We start from the raw sequence: 18,640 nt of genomic DNA, 5'->3' as shown, positions 1-18,640 counted from the left end.
TGCTATAGGATTGCATACCTGATAGCCAAGCTGAAATGTGGAGTGGTGGGAGTTGAATTATTATGCGTCTCATTACCATGTCAAAACCGCAGGTCAAGTTTAGCAGATACATCAACCTGAGAGTGATGCCCTCCTATTATACACTAATCTGCTGAGTGTGGAGAGTAGGCCTGTCTCTCACTCTTTCCCCTCTATATTCAAGACCTTATTGATGTCAGAGAGGTCATGAGCCTTTATCTGCCTTCATAGCCCTTGACCTTTCACGATCATTAAAACCAGAATAGCAAGTCCCTTTTATCTCAACAAACTGCCGACTCCTCACAATCTAACAAAGGCAAGATAGAAGACCAAATCCAAACCCTCTTTAGCAGAAAATGATTAGTTCTCAGAAGAGATGGTTTCACGCTAAGCATTAAATAGCTATGGGCTACCCCAGGTCCTCCCCGGCGGCACGTTTAGTTTTTTTGCCCTAGCACTACACAGCTGATTTAAATAATCAAAGCTTGATGAATTGGTTATTTGAATCAGCTGTGTAGTGCTAGGGCAAAAACCAAAACTTCCATCCAGGGGGACCCCAGGACCGAGTTTGAGAAACCGTGGTCTACACAACCGGGACATAGAGAGACATGTACGTGCTAAATCTATCCTAGTGAGAAAAAAGCTTCGCTGATATTTATCACCACTGGTTCTAACTTTGTTGAAGATGTTTAATTAGATGGAGATCCTCAATTGAAACACCAACACTCCCATCGGTGCCGCCTCCCAAACAGGGGAGTCTGGAGCTGTAATTCCACCATATGCTAGAGACACGTACAGAGCTCTTCTCAGGGCCAGGGGAGAAGCCTACTCGCTCACAGTGGAAATTCATGGATTCTAAAGTGCTTTTGGTAGAAAACAGAGCCTGGAAGGTTGTGTGGGTGTACAGTCACTTATCGAGGTTGCAATGTCCATTTAGTTTTTTATCTAGACAATGTGAAAAAGCCATTTAGAAAAGTCTCTGCTGGGGGGCAATGTGTGCTTATTCATGATAACATATCACAGGTGTGTTACACTGGATGTGCGTACTTGTCCCGTTTCAAGTAGCGTTTTAGGAACTAAATGCTAAGTCACAGTGTTCAGATATGCTATCTTAATCCTGCAACAACAGGAAATGTGAATTATGTGGATTATAATTAATGGCCATTTTTGTAGGGGTTGATACTTTTTTCATTAGGGCAAATCAAGAAATGTTTTGTGGAAATTACAAACTTTAGATACCTTTTTAAACTTGATACACTACCATTTGCATTTCCTGCTGCGCAAGACAATTATCTGCGACAACAAAGTGATCAAATGACGATAGATCTGTATGGTTTAGATTTATGAAATAGGTAGAAAATGATATCCTTCAAAAAGGGATAGGATTAGACAAATAGCTTGATTTAAAAACAAACATCAATCAAAAAACAATGTAATTGTCTTCAAACAAAGATCAACATGATCTATCAGAGAAGGATCAGAACAGCTTGCCCCGCCTCGCCTCTCCATTCCTGTCCATCATCTCCTCCATTTTGTCTTTCTGACATCTCCATTAGGGCTCACTGGGCATCTTGCTGCCCCCCCCCCCCCCCCCTTTATGTCATAGGCAATGCTCAGTGACACTTAATCATGTTTAGCCGGGCATCGTTTGTGATCCACATGGGTTATTAGGTTTACCTTCATTACTGAAGGATTTGTGAAGGTCGTGCTCTTTACAGACAGACCGCTCTACAATTACCTGTGTGTCGTCTGCCTAGAAGGTCCTTTGTCATCCGGAAATAGAGATTTGGTAGGCCTCTATTAAATCAAAAATAAAGAATTTACCCTCACTTTCAGAGAAGACGGTTGATGCGTTATAGTCAGTGTCTCTGTTTGCAACGTGTGAGACCTGCACATACAGTGTTGCTGGTTTAGATTCCATGATTTCAGAGGAAGGCCCAAAAGATTCTCAGAAAGACTCCTGTCACCCTAGTCACACTCATAGACTGTTCTCTCTGGTACCACACGTCAAGCGGTACCGGAGCGCCAAATCTAGGTCCAAAAGGCTCCTTAACAGCTTCTACCCCCAAGCCAGAGACTGCTGAACAATTAATCAAATGCCCCCCCTTTGTTTTTATACTGCGGCTACTCGCAGTTTATTATCTATGCATAGTCACTTTACCCCTACCTACTAATTACCTCGACTAACCTGTACCCCCGCACATTGACTCAGTACCGGTACCCCCTGTATATATTATTTATTTTATTTTATTAAGTAAATATTTTCTTAAAACGGCATTGTTGGTTACGGGCTTGTAAGTAAGCATTTCACGGTAAGGTGAAATACCTGTTGTATTCGGAGCATGTGACAAATACAATTGTATTTTATTTGATATTTTTATATTATATTTGAAGTGTGTTAATGCTGTTGTAGCAATACATCTCTTCAGCAGCACAGAGGAGGCTTAACTCAGGCTATCCTGAACACTAGGCACACCATGCTGCCTGCCAACATCAGTCAGTACAGTATAATCTCGCCCCTTTGACTGCTTCGAAGGACAGGAGAAAGGAACTGTAAAATGCTGGCACATTTCAATTTCTGTGCCTGGTTCCAATTCAATTATTTTATTCATGACATGATTATTTGAACTTGTCATTTGCTGGCAGGCCTATGGAGATTAATGGAGAGGAGGTTGAAAGGCTGGCCAGGGAGATGAACAGTCAGAGGAGAGAACCAAACAGACCTGCTGTGTCTTCAAAGACCTGCAAAGCTTTATGTTTACTAGGAACACACATGTACACTGAGTATACAAAACATTAGGAACACCTTCCTAATATTGAGTGTCGAAAGTGTTCCACAGGGATGCTGGTCCATGTTGACTCCAATGCTTCCCACTGTCCTTTGGGTGGTGAACCATACCCAGGGAAAATTGTTGATCGTGAAAAACCCTCTGAATGGCACACATACACAATCCATTTCTCAATTATCTCAAGGCTTAAAAATCATTCTTTAACCTGTCTCCTCCCCTTCATCTACACTGATTGAAATTGATTTAACAAGTGACATCAAGAAGGGATCATACCTTTCATCTGGATTCACCTGGTTAGTCTGTGTCATGGAAAGAGCAGGTGTCCTTAATGTTTTGCACACTCAGTGTAGAAAGACATCTGTCCCCCTCCTCACCTATACTCCAGATATAGTTACTTAACTCAAGTACCATTCCTGTTCTGATGGAACTCTGAGCGTTAGCAGACTGAACCCTTCTCATATTGCGCAGTGGTGGGTGCTACATGCCACTACCGTTGTTTCAAATCCTCCTCTTCAAATCAAAGAGATCAGTCAATAATGTTGATGCCTGCATGCCTGGCTTTTGACACCTCAACAGATCGAGTAGGATATAATTCATGTTGAACCTCTGTCTCAGTGAGCCATTGTCCTGTCACACCCGTATTAAACTCCTCTACCCTGATGTGTAGAAGTCTCAGCCTATAGGTTCTAAGGTATAGTGGGTGTAGCTGAGGGTATATTAGCCTGGTGGTTCCTATAGAAACCTCCTGCAGTATTCTTTTCCACTGTAGAGCTCCAGCTAAACACTGAGGAGGATTTAAGTGTCAATTAGAGAGCTGACAAGCAGTGACGGCTGGCAGGGGTCAGCTCCTCACAACTTAAACGAGACATGGGAAGGGAGGAGATGGGAGGTGGAGGGGATTGGGGAGTACAGAAAAGTGAGAGGGGGGGTTATGCGAGGCGTGGTCAGTGCAGTGGAAGGAAAATGATTTATTCCTTTGGATTGAGGTTATGTTGCTTTAGTTTATGTCTTGTGAGGTGAATAGTAAATCGGCAATTAAAAGAAGTGCATTTATTACCATGGTCATCCATGAGAAAAACTTGCGGACCAAGTACTAGGATCAAGATTTCAGTCAATGCTTTGGTCTCTATAGCTAGGTTTCCATCCAATTGACAACAGATTTTCATGCTAATATTCTAAATCCGCATAATGTTTGAGATCATTTTTATTTATCAAATGTCAGCCAAGCATCGATCATTATGTCACCAGACTAAGACCCTAGATATTTATTGGAGAGGCGCATCAAACTCATTAACAGGGGTGCATGCTTATTCTCCTCCTGTACTCCCTGTTCACCCACGACTGCGTTGCCAAGCACAACTTCAACACCATAATTAAGTTTGCTGACAACACAACAGTGGTAGGCCTGATCACCAACAACGATGAGACAGCCTATAGAGAGGTCAGAGACCTGGCAGTGTGGTGCCAGGACAACAATCTCTCCCTCAATGTGAGCAAGACAAAGGAGCTGATCGTGGACTATAGGAAAAGGAGGGCTGAACAGGCCCCCATTAACATCGACAGGGCTGAAGTAGAGTGGGTCGAGAGTTTCAAGTTTTTTTGTTGTTGTTGCTTTGTCATTTTTAGCAGACACTCTTATCCAGAGCGATTTACAGTAGTGAATGCATACATTTCATACATTTTTTTCCCGTACTGGTCCCCCGTAGGAATCGAACCCACAACCCTGGCGTTGCAAACACCATGCTCTACCAACTGAGCCACACGGGACCTACAAGTTCTTTGGTGTCCACATCACCAACAAACTATCATGGTCCAAACACACCAAGACAGTTGTGAGATGGCACGACAACACCTTTTCCCCCTCAGGAGACTGAAACGATTTGGCATGGGTCCCCAGTTCCACGGCTGCACCATCGAGAGCATCTTGACCGGTTGCATCACCGCCTGGTATAGCAACTGCTAGGCATCTGACCGTAACGCGCTACAGAGGGTAGTGCGTTCCGGCCCAGTACATCACTGGGGCAAAGCTTCTTGCCATCCAGGACCTATATATTAGGCAGTGTCAGAGGAAGGCCCAAAAATTGTGAAAGACTCCAGTCACCCAAGTCATAGACTGTTCTCTCTGCTACCACCCCCCTCTCTGTTTTTACACTGTTGCTACTCGCTGTTTATTATCTATGCATAGTCACATTATAAATGACCTCGACTAACTTGTACCCCCACATTGACTCGGTACCGGTACCCCCAGTATATAGCCTCATTATTGTTATGTAATTTTCTTGTTACTTTTTGATTTGATTAGATTTTTTTCTTCTTTCGTTTATTTAGTAAATCTTTTCTTAACTCTATTTCTTGAACTGCGTTGTTGGTTAAGGGCTTGTAAGTAAGCATTTCACAGTAAGGTCTACACCTGTTGTATTCGGCGCATGTGAGAAGTTTATCATAACTTATTTAATTTGTAGCCTAATATAGTGCATGCTTTCTTGAGTCGTAGTGGGAGGACCACACAACATCTCATCGCGTGACTCCAAGTTTACTCCTATATGATGCTTATTATATCAATATTTGCACATAAAAGCGTTTCCACCACCATTTCTCCCATAATTCATTTTACTGACACAAAAAGATTTCACTTTGTCTATCATATTTTTTGGGGGGACATTTGCAAAGTTTACAGACACATTTGCTGTTTCTATCAGGCCTGTCATGACATTTTTTTACCGACATGTAGGTTGGATGGAAACCTGGTTTATGTAACACAATAATTAAAACAACACACAACAACACACATGGGGACCTAAAATGGATTTCGATTCAAAATCCTATTTTCCCTAACCTTAAAGGTGCACTATGCAGAAATTGCTCTGCCATTTCCTGGTTGCTAAAATTCTAATAGTTCCATAATTTTAGTTTGTGAAAAACAAGCAAGTATAGTGAAGAGAATCATTGTACCATCTAAACTGCTGTGAAATATACTGTATGTTCCATAACTTTAAATATTTTCTGCTGTTTGAAGCTAGTGTACAAAACCGAAAGTAAATGACGCAAAAACTAAACTTAAGAATGGGAGGCATAGAAATAGCACACACAGAACAGATCTACCGTTTCTTAGACTTGCGTTCAGTGAGAATGAAAGATCTATAACATTTCTATATGAATTTGGTCGGGTCGCCCAAAAAGTTGCATATTGCAGGTTTAACCTGTAACCAAAACCCAAACCCAATTCCTAACCTTAACCCTAACCCCTAAGCTTAAAATAGCCCTTGTCCTAATGGGCACAAGGGAGCATTTTCCTTGTTTTACTATCCTTGTGGGGCCTTTTTGTGATTTTTGGTCCCCACAAGGGTAGAAGAACCAACCAACACACACACACACACACACACACACACACACACACACACACACACACACACACACACACACACACACACACACACACACACACACACACACACACACACACACACACACACACACACAGACAGACTCCATTGTAGTGTATGTGCATTAGATCTGCTGTCTCTTACGCACAGATGCAGGATGCAGTGGGGTGAGAAATTGTAGGCTCTGCAGGGGCTTGCACGAGGAATGGGAAATATGATTTATATCAAATCTGCTCGTCGGTTAGAGGATTTTTTTTTTTGTGTCTTATTTTTGTGTTGTCAGCAGAAAATATGGTGTGTGATGCTTTTTCACATCCAATCCCCTCCCACGCATCAGAGTTTAGTGGCTCCTAATGCAATACTGTTTTCAAGGCATACTCAATCAAAAGAGGTTTTAGTGTGGTAAATAACTAGCAGTGACACATGCCATGTTGAATGAATGGATGAGCAGCCAAATGCAGGCATACCCACTGTAAATGTAATTGATCTAGCCAGGTAGCATATAAGGGATTAGGGTACTGTTCCACCTTGTTAGAAATCAATCAGTTTCCAGCAGGTGACTTCAACTCTAGTTCTAGATGGCTAGAAGGAGTCTTAGGCTAGTTTCTCCCTAGCGCTTAATTGTCTAATTTATTATATTGAGTCCACTCACCTGGATTCTCTGGCCTGAATCAATGGCTGATTTAACAGGCAAGGTTTTAAACAGGCAAACACTGAAGCCCTGTGAGCTGGTTACAGTGTTCAAATTAAATCTGGTAAATTGGCACTAAACTATTTTGAATCACATCAATGGGTTCTGCAATTTACTTCTTAGTCCAGTATTTCTGCCCCGCAAAGCTACCTCGAAGACACTTTTTTCCTCCTTTCATTTTTAGAACTTAGTCATATGTGTTAACCTCAGCAAAAGGAGGGCCCTCGAGGGACTGACAGTGAATGTCATTAAACACCACTGCTACCTGTATGCCACCATGCACCACACAGTGTTACACTATAGGGACCCACAATCTAACACGTGTCAAGTCTCACAGGACCAGAGTGTGCCGTATGGGAGGCTCAGGTGTGTCAGATCAGCCTTTGTAGCCAATCAGCTAGCTACCACAGCTTGTTGTCTCAGAACTTGGCTCAGAGGTGTGAGCTGCATTGTGACTCAGCATTCTCAGAGATATACATTGTGGTTTCTTCTGCTGGTATGTATAGATGTGTCAGTTGTTGAGAACTTTAGAAGCAGTCCCTGTAGACAACCACAGTGTTGAAATAACAAGAGTAAAGTGAGGGTGAGGGCTGAGAGTCTGCTCATATGCATTCGTGTATTCGTGTATGTACTGTACACTATATTTATGTTTCCGCAAGCATAGGCACAATAGTGTGCTTGTTTGTTCCTTGTCCGTTTAGGTTCATGTATATAGTTCCGTGTGTGTGTGTGTGTGTGTGTGTGTGTGTGTGTGTGTGTGTGTGTGTGTGTGTGTGTGTGTGTGTGTTTATCTGCAGTAGACCCTGCTGTAGTGGTATTGAGTCAGTCACTCCCCACATCTTCCTGTCTAAGTGCTTTAACAGCAGCTCCTGAAGCACACTGCTCTGCTCCTATTATGATAGTACATTTTATACAGATCCTAATTTAACCATAAATCATATCAGTGTCTGCTCTGCACAGAGAGGAGAGGAGCTCTACAGCTGCAGGCTGCTCCCTGTCTCTACAGCTCAGCCTACAAGAGCTAACCCCCTGTTAATACTATGCATACTAGACACTTTGGAAGTTTGACAATGTAGTCTACAGAGCTATACATGCACTGGGCCAATGATCATTCATTCTGTTTATCCAATTTCTATTTTCATTGTGACTGCTATCAGATTTTCCTCGCATATTGGCAATGTATCATACATCATCTACACTAGGCCTGAATGTTAGAACATTCTTAATGCTTACATTGAGCCAGAGTACTGTATACAGTATTACATTAGTCCTAAACTGTCTGTGTAGCTAGGCATAATTCCAACTGAGTAAATCCCTTGTCTTGCTGTTCTCAAAAACTTAAAATGCAAATACGGTATAGCTGAATCACAAAAAATATATTTATGCTTTTGGTATGACTGTGTGAGAGGAGGCATTCCATCTTGTGTCTGTGTGTGTGAACAAGTATCTGGTTATGGAAGTGTGGGATGTGTTTGGGTATGTTTGATAGCGTGTTTATGTTATGCTGTAGTACAGATACATTTTACATTACATTTACGTCATTTAGCAGACGCTCTTATCCAGAGCGACTTACAGTAGTGAATGCATACATTTCATACAATTTCATACATTTTTTTTTTCCTGTGCTGGCCCCCCGTGGGAATCGAACCCACAACCCTGGTGTTGCAAACACCATGCTCTACCAACTGAGCTACAGGGAAGGCTAGATACCACCAGGGCTGTGAGAAAGGGTAGTGTATCCTAATAAATGACCAAATACCAAAACATCTCATTGTACAGAAAATACTAACTTTGCTGTCAAGGGAATAGTATCATGAAAAAATATTTACTGAGAGCTATCTTACATTGTCTCTGTGTCAGCTTCTTTAATTGGGTCAGTTACATCTGATTAAAGATGAAAAAATACAATACATCTCTTTGTCAAACTTCTCTATTTGGCTTTGTTCAAAAGAGGGAGGGAGAGACGGAGGGGGAGAGCTCCATTTGGGAATTTGCGCTGGGATGCACAGAGAGAGCTACCGCTCGTAGAGCATATGCCCCAAAGATAAAAAGCTAACAAGCTGCACTGCCTCCCAACACAGAATCCTCATTGTATTTTCGCTGTTAATTCCATTATTTTGATCTCTCTGTGTTTCTCTGAAAATAGGACAGCAAATAGGACAGTGGAAGTGAAGTGGCGTGTCTCTACTGCTGCAGTAGTTAGTTAGTGGTGCACTTCACTGGGTTCCGTGCCTCCTACAGAACAGCAGTATGGAGAAGGACGAGGATGGGCTAGTTTTTCTTGCCAGTGTCAGGGATATCACAGTGGACCCTAAGGGTCTGTCTATAGTTTATGTATGAAAGTCAAGTTTTAATGGGATATTTCTAAGGCTCTATGCAATGTATTGTTTTTGTCCTGATGATTCGTCACTATGGGTGGAACTGTTTGTTGTTGGTTTTGGCAAAGTCTCTGAGAGAGTGAAAGTATTTGCCTATGTATTTTGAGAACAGATGGTTATATCTGGAGTAATAGCTGTCAAACTTCTGTAAGGAGCTGGATGAGTCAGAGATCATGCTACATTCACAGATTCTCGCTCTCGTGATTCCTCATATTTTATCCATAGAAGGGTTCTTTGGATGAAGGATTATTGACATTTATTTGACATGTGTATCTTAAAGCATAATTGAGAAATACTTAATTAAAGTTAGACGATTTGTGATATTTTGGCTTACCCAAGCCTCATTTAAGACTCCATAATGTTTCACAAATATTCCAACAATAAATTATTTCTCTATTATGATTTAAGATACACATGTAAAATACACTAAATGGTAAAAAGTATGTGGACACCTGATTGTCGAACATCTCATTCCAAAATCATGGGCATTAATATGGAGTTGGTCTCCCCTTTTCTGCTATAACAGCATCCACTCTTCTGGGAAGGATTTCCACTATATGTTGGAACATTTCTGCAGGGACTTGCTTCCATTCATCCACAAGAGCATTAGTGAGGTTGAGCACTGATGTTGGGCGATTAGGCCTGGCTTGTAGTCGGCGTTCCAATTCATCCCAAAGGTGTTCGATGGGTTTGAGGTCAGGGCTCTGTGCACTCCAGTCAAGTTTTTCCACACGGATCTTGACAAACGATTTCTATATGGACCTTGCTTTGTTCATGGAGGTGTGGTCCCGTATGGCTCAGTTGGTAGAGCATGGTGTTTGCAACGCCAGGGTTGTGGGTTCGATTCCCACGGGGGGCCAGTGCGAAATTATTATTTTTTTTAAACGTATGAAATGTATGCATTCACTACTGTAAGTCGCTCTGGATAAGAGCGTCTGCTAAATGACTAAAATGTAAAAATGTAAATGAGGCATTGTCATGCTGTTTCAGGAAAGGGCCTTCCCCAAACTGTTGCCACAAAGTTGGAAGCACAGCATTGACTAGAATGTCATTGAATGCTGTGGCGTTAGAATTTCCCTTCACTGGAACTAAGGGGCCAAACCTGAACCATGAAAAACAGCCCCAGACCATTATTCCTCATCCACCAAACTTTACAGTTGGCGCTATGCATTTGGGCAGGTAGTGTTCTTCTGGCATCCACCAAACCCAGATTTGTCCATCGGTCTGTCAGATGGTGAAGAGTGATTCATCACTCCAGAGAACGCGTTTCCATTGCTCCAGAGTCCAATGGCGGCAAGCTTTACACCACTCCAGCCGATGCTTGGCATTGCGCATGGTGATCTTAGGCTTGTGTGCGGCTGCTCTGCGATGGAAATCCATTTCAGGAAGCTCCCGACAAACAGTTCTTGTGCTGACGTGGCATCCTGAGGCAGGTTGGAACTCTGTAGTGAGTGTTGCAACCGAGGACAAATGATTTTTACACTTCAGTACTCAGCAGTCCCGTTCTGTGAGCTTGAATGTCCTAACACTTGGCGGCTGAGCCGTTATTGCTCCTAGACGTTTCCACTTCACAATAACAGCACTTACAGTTGACCGGGGCAGCTCTAGCAGGGCAGAATTTTGACGAACTGACTTGTTGGAAGAGTGGCATCCTATGACGGTGCCACGTTGAAAATCACTGAGCTCTTCAGTACAGGCCATTCTACTGCCAATATTTGTCTATGGAGATTGCATGGCTGTGTGATAGATTTTATACACCTGTCAGCAATGGGTGTGGCTGAAATAGCCGAATCCACTCATTTTAAGGGGTGTCCATATACTTTTGTGTAGTATATATATGTCAACAGCCCTTCCTCCAAAGGACCCTTCTATGGAATCATGTACTTAGACTCACTCATATAATGGCTTGAGAGTATTTTGTTCTCATTATGCCCTCTCTGCCCCAGGTTACCTTGACCTCATTGCGCTGAAACAGCGTTCTATCCATTTCCTCTGCATTCTTTCGATCAGACCACTCAGAATGAGTAACTATCAACACATTCCCCAGTCCCATCATTTTTTGACATACACATGCAATTTCAACTGATAATTTTATCCCCAAGGTTTCTGGTCAGCATATATACAGAAGCTAACAGTCATGATTTAAACATTGACTTGCTGTAAACATTCAAACTGTATCTGCCTAATGTTGCTCTTGAGTGTGCAATATGTTTATATTCAATGCTGTTTTGTCCTCTGCAACTATCACATTATGTGACTCACTGTCACTCCCCTCTGGCTAACCCAAGGTCACTGATTTTAAGGTTAGGTGAGGACACCAGTGTTGGCCCCTTTGCCACCAGAGAGTGGTGTTTAGACATAAACAGAACAGTCCAGGAAGATGTCAGATTTGCCCGAGAGCTCAGGGCCATGTTCAGCCCTGTCACTCTCCTGTCTGACTCACTGACTCACAGGTTTGACTCACAGGTTTGTGTGTTGTGCATCATTGTGAGAAGACTGACAGTGTTTTCCTCTTTCTCCTCTCTCCCCTGCTCTCCTCTCTCTTTCTCCTCCCTTTGTTTTATTTGATCACGGCAGCTTGCAAGTGCAACGGACATGCCAATCTATGTCAGGTGTTGACAGGGAAATGTTACTGTCAAACCAAGGGGATCAAGGGAGACCAGTGTCAGCTGTAAGTATGATGTATTTTGTTTTAGCACACTTCATTATCAACCCTTTTGCATCATTCCACCACAACAGCAATACATAGGATGATTTTAGCTCCTACCATGTTAATGGTATATCCCACTACTACTGTTTGACCTGGTCGCCTCTAGCTGTGGATGAGATGTGGGGCTGTACTCACTCTGAAACTTTGAGTCTCACAGTGTCAGCAATTTGGCTCTCTGTTAATTTGCGTTTAGGGCCTTAAAGCCCAGGCTTTAGTACCAGTAATGGGGGTTGGCACAGGGGCCACAGCACCCACTGTGTTTGTGCCATCCGAGTGCCAGGCTGGCCTTCTGCAGCAATATAATACCCCAAAGTGCCTTCACTGGCGCGGTAAAGGCAGGGTGAAAAATGCTGCATCAATAAATCTGGGAGTAGAGGAGTAGAGGAGTGGAGGAGTGCACTGCTGCCACTGGCACTGTGGTGTTCTAATGAGGCCTACTTAACACTGGAAGGTGCCTGTGTGCGTGCGTGTGTGCGCATGTGCGTGTGTGTGAGATTGCATGCACGTGTCTTTGAGGGATTGAGAGATTGATGAAGAAAGTAAGTGTGCATGCATATATTGTGTAGAATAGTCTCTCTGTGAATGTCAAATCATGTGTGCATGTGCATTTTATAGCGGTGCTTTGGATACGAGTGAAAAGGTTTTGTTTTGCAAATGGGACATCTCTCATCATTACCATCTGACCTTTGCTCCCTTTACAGGACTGACATGCTGTGCAGTCTCCTGCGTTGCTCACACGTGCATGCACACTCTCTATTAACCCTCTAGAGTCTAGCGTCTAAGCCCTGTCTAAGCCGGTGGAGGGGAGGGGGGGTTGGTTCTAAGCTAACATATGGAATTGTTTTAAGATGGTCATACCAACAATTGTTTAGCTATTTGATTTAGAATTTTAAGTCCCCTTAAGGTATAAAAATATATAATATATACAAAAATGATTGGATGAAACATTGAATTTGGCATTACTGCCAATAGAAATGCATTGAATAACAGATTCACTACATGGAACAATAGTCCCCCAAAAAATCTAAAGGAACTTTGTTCTGCAGTGCCTGTCCTATATCTGAGAGAGATAAGAAAGATCAGGAAACATAATTTTCTTTATTTCTTTTTACATGTATTTATCCCCTTATTTTAGGCATTCAACTATCTCCATATATACTTCCATTCATCTTTTTAAACTGGTTCCGGGGACCTTCAGATGAGTCTTGTGAGGCTTGAGGGCATCCAATGGCAAAACGGAGAACACCATTGTATTCATGAGAGTCTCAGATTTCCACAGAGTGGACATAATATACTGAACAAAAATATAAATGCAACATGTAAAGTGTTCGTTTCATGAGCTGAAATAAAAGATCCCAGAAATGTTCCATACACACAAAATAACAAATTTCTCTCAAATTTGGTGCACATATTTTTTTACATCTCTGTTAATGAGCATTTCCCCTTTGCCAAGATAATCCATCCACCTGACAGGTGTGGCATATCAATGAACTGATTAAACAGCATGATCATTACACATGTGCACCTTGTGCTGGGACAATAACCACTCGAAAATGTGCAGTTTTGTCACACAACACAATGCCACATGTCTCAAGTTGAGGGAGCGTGCAATTGGCATGCTGACTGAAGGAATGTCCACCAGAGCTGTTGCCAGATATTTCTCTACCATAAGCTGCCTCCAACGTCATTTTAGAGAATTTGGCAGGACGTTCAACCGGCCTCACAACCACAGACCACATGTAACCACGCCAGTCCAGGACTTCCGCATCCAGCTTCTTCACCTACGGGATGATTTGAGACGAGCCACCAGGACAGCTGGTGAAACTGTGGGTTTGCACAACCAAAGAATTTCTGCAGAAACTGTCAGATATCGTCTCAGGGAAGCTCATCTGCGTGCTCATCATCCTCACCAGGGTCTTGACCTGACTGCAGGTGTAAAGCTCACCACCATTTGACACTGGAGCAGTGGAAACGCGTTCTCTGGAATGATGAATCTGGGTTTGGCGGATGCCAGGAGAACGCTACCTGCCCAAATGCATAGTGCCAACTGTAAAGTTTGTTGGAGGAGTAATAATGGTCTGGAGCTGTTTTTCATTGTTCGGGCTAGAACCCTTAGTTCCAGTGAAGGGAAATCTTAATGCTGCAGCATACAATGACAGTCTAGACGATTCTGTGCTTCCAACTTTGTGGCAACAGTTTGGGGAAGGCCCTTTCCTGTTTCAGCATAACAATGCCTCCGTCCACAAAGCGAAGTCCATACAGAAATGGTTTGTCGAGATAGGTGTGGAAGAACTTGACTGGCCTGCACAGAGCCCTGACCTCAACCTGATCGAACACCTTTGGGATGAATTGGAACTCCGACTGCAAACCAGGCCTAATCTCCCAAAATTAGTGCTCTTGTCCCCACAGCAATGTTCCAACATCTATTAGAAAGCCTTCCAAGTCCTAGTTTTTCCACCCTTTTCAATCTAAACCATATTGGTTGCTTACAGTAGATTCACTCCTCAAAAAATATGTTAACCTGTACAGTATCAAACTAGGCTACAGAAAAAGAGATTCAACGTGATATTGATTAAACCATGCACAGAACAACTGTTGTTGTTTAATCCGCAAAACTCTGAATGTTGGCGAATGGTGAACGTGGACGGTTAGCAACTTGGGAAAATAATTCCTATTTTTCATTTTTCAGTCGTCCTTCACTTAGATACTTGAAGTGTCGTAAGTGAGAGCAGTCGGCTTCCCGCATTGATTTATATTTGTTCTCTCCGCTGCAGGCACTGTGCGCGGCTGCTTGATGTCAATTTCCAATCAAATGCTTTTGTCGTCAAAACTCTGTTTGTTTTTCTGAGAGTTTTCTCAAAAAATGTGTGTAATGGAAGGCATTTATTTATTTGCCATTTTGATTATGAACGAGCGATTTCCCCTGGGCTGACGGTAAGCGCCCCCATCCCCCTGCTTCAGCAGGTCTGCACGCTCTGGCGGGCTGCAATAAAGGAACCATTAGCAAGAGCAGGATGCCTGTGTCTGTGCGTGGGTGGTTTTGTTTTGTGCGCTTGTGGCGTGCATGTAAATGAGTATGTTTTTGTGACCAACTGTTGTAAAGTTATATGGTTATATATATATTTGTTAAATATTTGTAGATATAATAAGCATAGTGAATGTATATGTATGTGTTCGTCAGCCATATCAGTGTGCCTGTGTGTCACGCCCTGACCGTAGAGATCCTTATTATTCTCTATGTTTGGTTAGGTCAGTGTGTGAATCAGGAGGGGAAGTGTTTGTTTTCTGTTTCTTTGTTTGTGGGCCGAGTGTGGTTCCCAATCAGAGGCAGCTGTCTATCGTTGTCTCTGATTGGGAATCATACTTAGGCAGCCTGTTTTCCACCTGTGTTTGTGGGAGGTTGTTTTCCGTTTAGCACCTGAGCCTGACAGAACTGTGCGCTTTCGTTTTTTCACCATTTGTTTTTTTTGTTTGAGTGTGTTGTGAAGTAAATTATCATGAACACTTACCACGCTGCGCCTTGGTCAACTTCTCCTTCTAACGACGAGCGTGTGTTTTTACTTGTGTGTGTGTGTGTGTGTGTGTGTGTGTGTGTGTGTGTGTGTGTGTGTGCGTGTGTGTATTAAGGTTTTGCGCCGGACAAGTGACCGGGAAGATAAAAATGTATCGGACATTTGAGAAATTTACCGGTCGTCCATATGCGTTGGGTGCGTAACCCATTAGGGTGTCCACCGACGCAGTCAATGCCATCAATAAACAAAGGATATTGGCCAAATGAGCGACATTTACATGTGCTTAGAATCCTCCTTTAACAAATTACAAAACACTATTCCTTGTGTTTTGATTTGTAGCATATGTGAAACTTCATAGCCTATTGGTTTTTACTTTCCTAAAACAATAAATGTCCAACTCACGGTTCAGCGGTCTGAGATTTGAGCACCAAATGCATCAGGGCATTGCATGCGTAGGCTTAGGCGTCCACTGTATGATATAAACATAGAAATATACACTACCGTTCAAAAGTTTGGGGTCACTTAGAAATGTCCTTGTTTTTGAAAGAAAAGCTATTTGTCCATTTAAAATAACATCAAATTGATCAGAAATACAGTGTAGACATTGTTAATGTTGTAAATGACTATTGTAGTTGAAACGGCAGATTTTTTATGGATATCTACATAGGTGTACAGAGGCCCATTATCAGCAACCATCACTTCAGTGTTCTAATGTCACGTTGTGTTAGCTAATCCAAGTTTATCATTTTAAAAGGCTAATTGATCATTAGAAAACCCTTTTGCAATTATGTTAGCACAGCTGAAAACTGTTGTCCTGATTAAAGAAGCAATAAAACTGACCTTTAGACTATTTGAGGATCTGGAGTATCAACATTTGTGAGTTTGATTACAGGCTCAAAGTACTTTCTTCTGAAACTCGTCAGTCTATTCTTGTTCTGAGAAATGAAGGCTATTCCATGAGAGAAAGTGCCAAGATGTGTACTACTCCCTTCACAGAATAGCGCAAACTGGCTCTAACCAGAATAGGAAGAGGAGTGGGAGGCCCTAGTGCACAACTGAGCAAGAGGACAAGTACAGAGTGTCTAGTTTGAGAAACGGACGCCTCACAAGTCCTCAACTGGCAGCTTCATTAAATAGTACCCGCAAACACCAGTCTCAACGCCAACAGCGAAGAGGCGACTCCAGGATGCTGGCCTTTTCCAGCTACAGTCCTTGGTAGTGTGCCGCGTCGGTGGGACTGTATTATCCTCAAAGCGGACAAAGGTGTTTAGTTTGTCTGGAAGCAAGACATTGGTGTCCGTGACGTGGCTGGTTTTCTTTTTGTAGTCTGTAATTGCCTGTAGACCCTGCCACATACGTCTCGTGTCTGAGCCATTGAATTGCAACTCCACTTTGTCCCTGTACCGGCATTTCGCTTGTTTGATTGCCTTGCGGATGGAATAACTACACTGTGTATATTCAACCATATTTCCAGAGATCTTTCCATGGTTGAATGCGGTGGTTCACGCTTTCAGTTTTGTGCGAATGCCACCATATATCCATGGTTTCTGGTTAGGGTAGGTTTTAATAGTCACAGTGGGTACAACATCTCCAATGCACTTCCTTATAAACTCACTCACAGAGTCAGCGTATAAATCAATGTTATTTTCTGAGGCTTCCCGGAACATTTCCCAGTCCACATGATCAAAACAATCTTGAAGCGTGGATTCCGATTGGTCAGACCAGCGTTGAATGGTTCTAGTCACGGGTACATCCTGTTTGAGTTTCTGGCTGTTGGACGGTAGGAGAAAAATGGAGTCGTGGTCGGATTTGCCGAAGGGAGGGTGAGGGAGGGCCTTGTATGCATCGCAGAAGTTAGAGTAGCAGTGGTCCAGTGTATTACTCGCACGAGTGCTGCAGTCAATGTGCTGATAGAATTTAGGTAGCCTTGTTCTTAAATTAGCTTTGTTAAAATCCCCAGCTACAATAAATTCAGCCTCAGGATATATAGTTTCCAGTTTACATAAAGTGCAGTGAACTTCCTTGAGGGCCATCAAGGTATCTGCTTGGGGGGTATACGCTGCTGTGACTATAATCGAAGAGAATTCTCTTGGGAGATAATGTGGTCGGCATTTGATTGTAAGGAATTCTAGGTCAGGTGGACAGAAGGACTTGAGTTCCTGTATGTTGTTATGATTACACCATGAGTAGTTAATCATGAAGCATACACTCCCGCCATTCTTCTTACCAGAAAGATGTTTGTGTCTGTTGGCTCGACGCATGAAGAAACCCGGTGGCTGTACCAACTCCGACAACATATCCCGAGAGAGCCATGTTTTCGTGAAACAGAGAGTGTGACAATCTCTGATGTCTCTCTGGAAGGCAACCCTTGCCCTAATTTCGTCCACCTTGTTGTCTAGAGACTGGACATTTGAGAGTAATATACTCGGAAGCGGTGGGTGGTGTGCACGCCTACGAAGTCTGACCAGGATGCCGCTCCTTCTACCTCTCCCGCGGCGACGTTATTTTGGGGTCGCCCTCTAGGATTAGATCCCATGTCTTGGCTGGTGGTCCAAACAAAGGCTCCACTTTGGGAAAATCGGATTCCTGTTCGTAATGTTGGTAAGATGACGTCGCTCTTATATCCAATAGTTCTTACCGGCTGTATGTAATAACACTTAAGATTTTCTGGGCTAACAATTTAAGAAATAATACATAAAAAACAAAATACTGCATATTTTCCTAAGGACTCGAAGCGAGGTGACCATCTCTGTCGGCGCCATCTTGCAATGGCCTTTTGCCGCTCTGTATCTCAAATCCATATCAAATATCTAGTTAAAAAAAAATGTTTTGCTATTGAGCTCAAAATTGAGTTGAGAAAAAAAAGCTGAAAGCTGAGAACATCCTTTCTCCACCCAAGTTGTGTTTTCCGCGCATTTGGATTTTAAAATGTTATACTATCAAAACACTTTTTTTTTCTCTCCCGGAGCATTTTTCTTCCTTGGGAAAGGAGAGAGAGAGTGGCTCGCTCAACACAGAAGCAGGCCCCAACAAAACAGGCACAGGGGCAAGCAGGAAGACACTTTGATTATAAGAATCATGAGGATAATGTACTTTACTATTTGACCAAATCATGGTTTTAGCCTCTTAAACAAAATTGTCGCAGTCTGTAGTCCTTTC

At 42.7% G+C, this 18,640-nt stretch overlaps 1 protein-coding gene across 2 annotated transcripts in view; it reads left to right on the top strand.

The window, feature by feature from the left end:
* LOC115153302 (attractin-like protein 1) overlaps positions 1 to 18,640 on the top strand; it is a 332,646-nt gene that overhangs the window by 114,810 nt on the left and 199,196 nt on the right. For both annotated transcript variants that reach the window (XR_003867679.1, XM_029698596.1), the window contains exon 21: positions 11,837 to 11,930. Coding sequence is in view for 1 of the 2 variants with exons in the window: in XM_029698596.1 (XP_029554456.1) it covers positions 11,837 to 11,930 (94 nt within the window). In the remaining variant the exon portion in view is untranslated. The remainder of the gene's footprint in view (positions 1 to 11,836; positions 11,931 to 18,640) is intronic.

The sequence above is a fragment of the Salmo trutta genome, chromosome 18 (genome assembly GCF_901001165.1).
Source record: "Salmo trutta chromosome 18, fSalTru1.1, whole genome shotgun sequence".
Taxonomy (NCBI): Eukaryota; Metazoa; Chordata; class Actinopteri; order Salmoniformes; family Salmonidae; genus Salmo; species Salmo trutta.
This window is presented reverse-complemented; position numbering and strand designations above follow the sequence as displayed.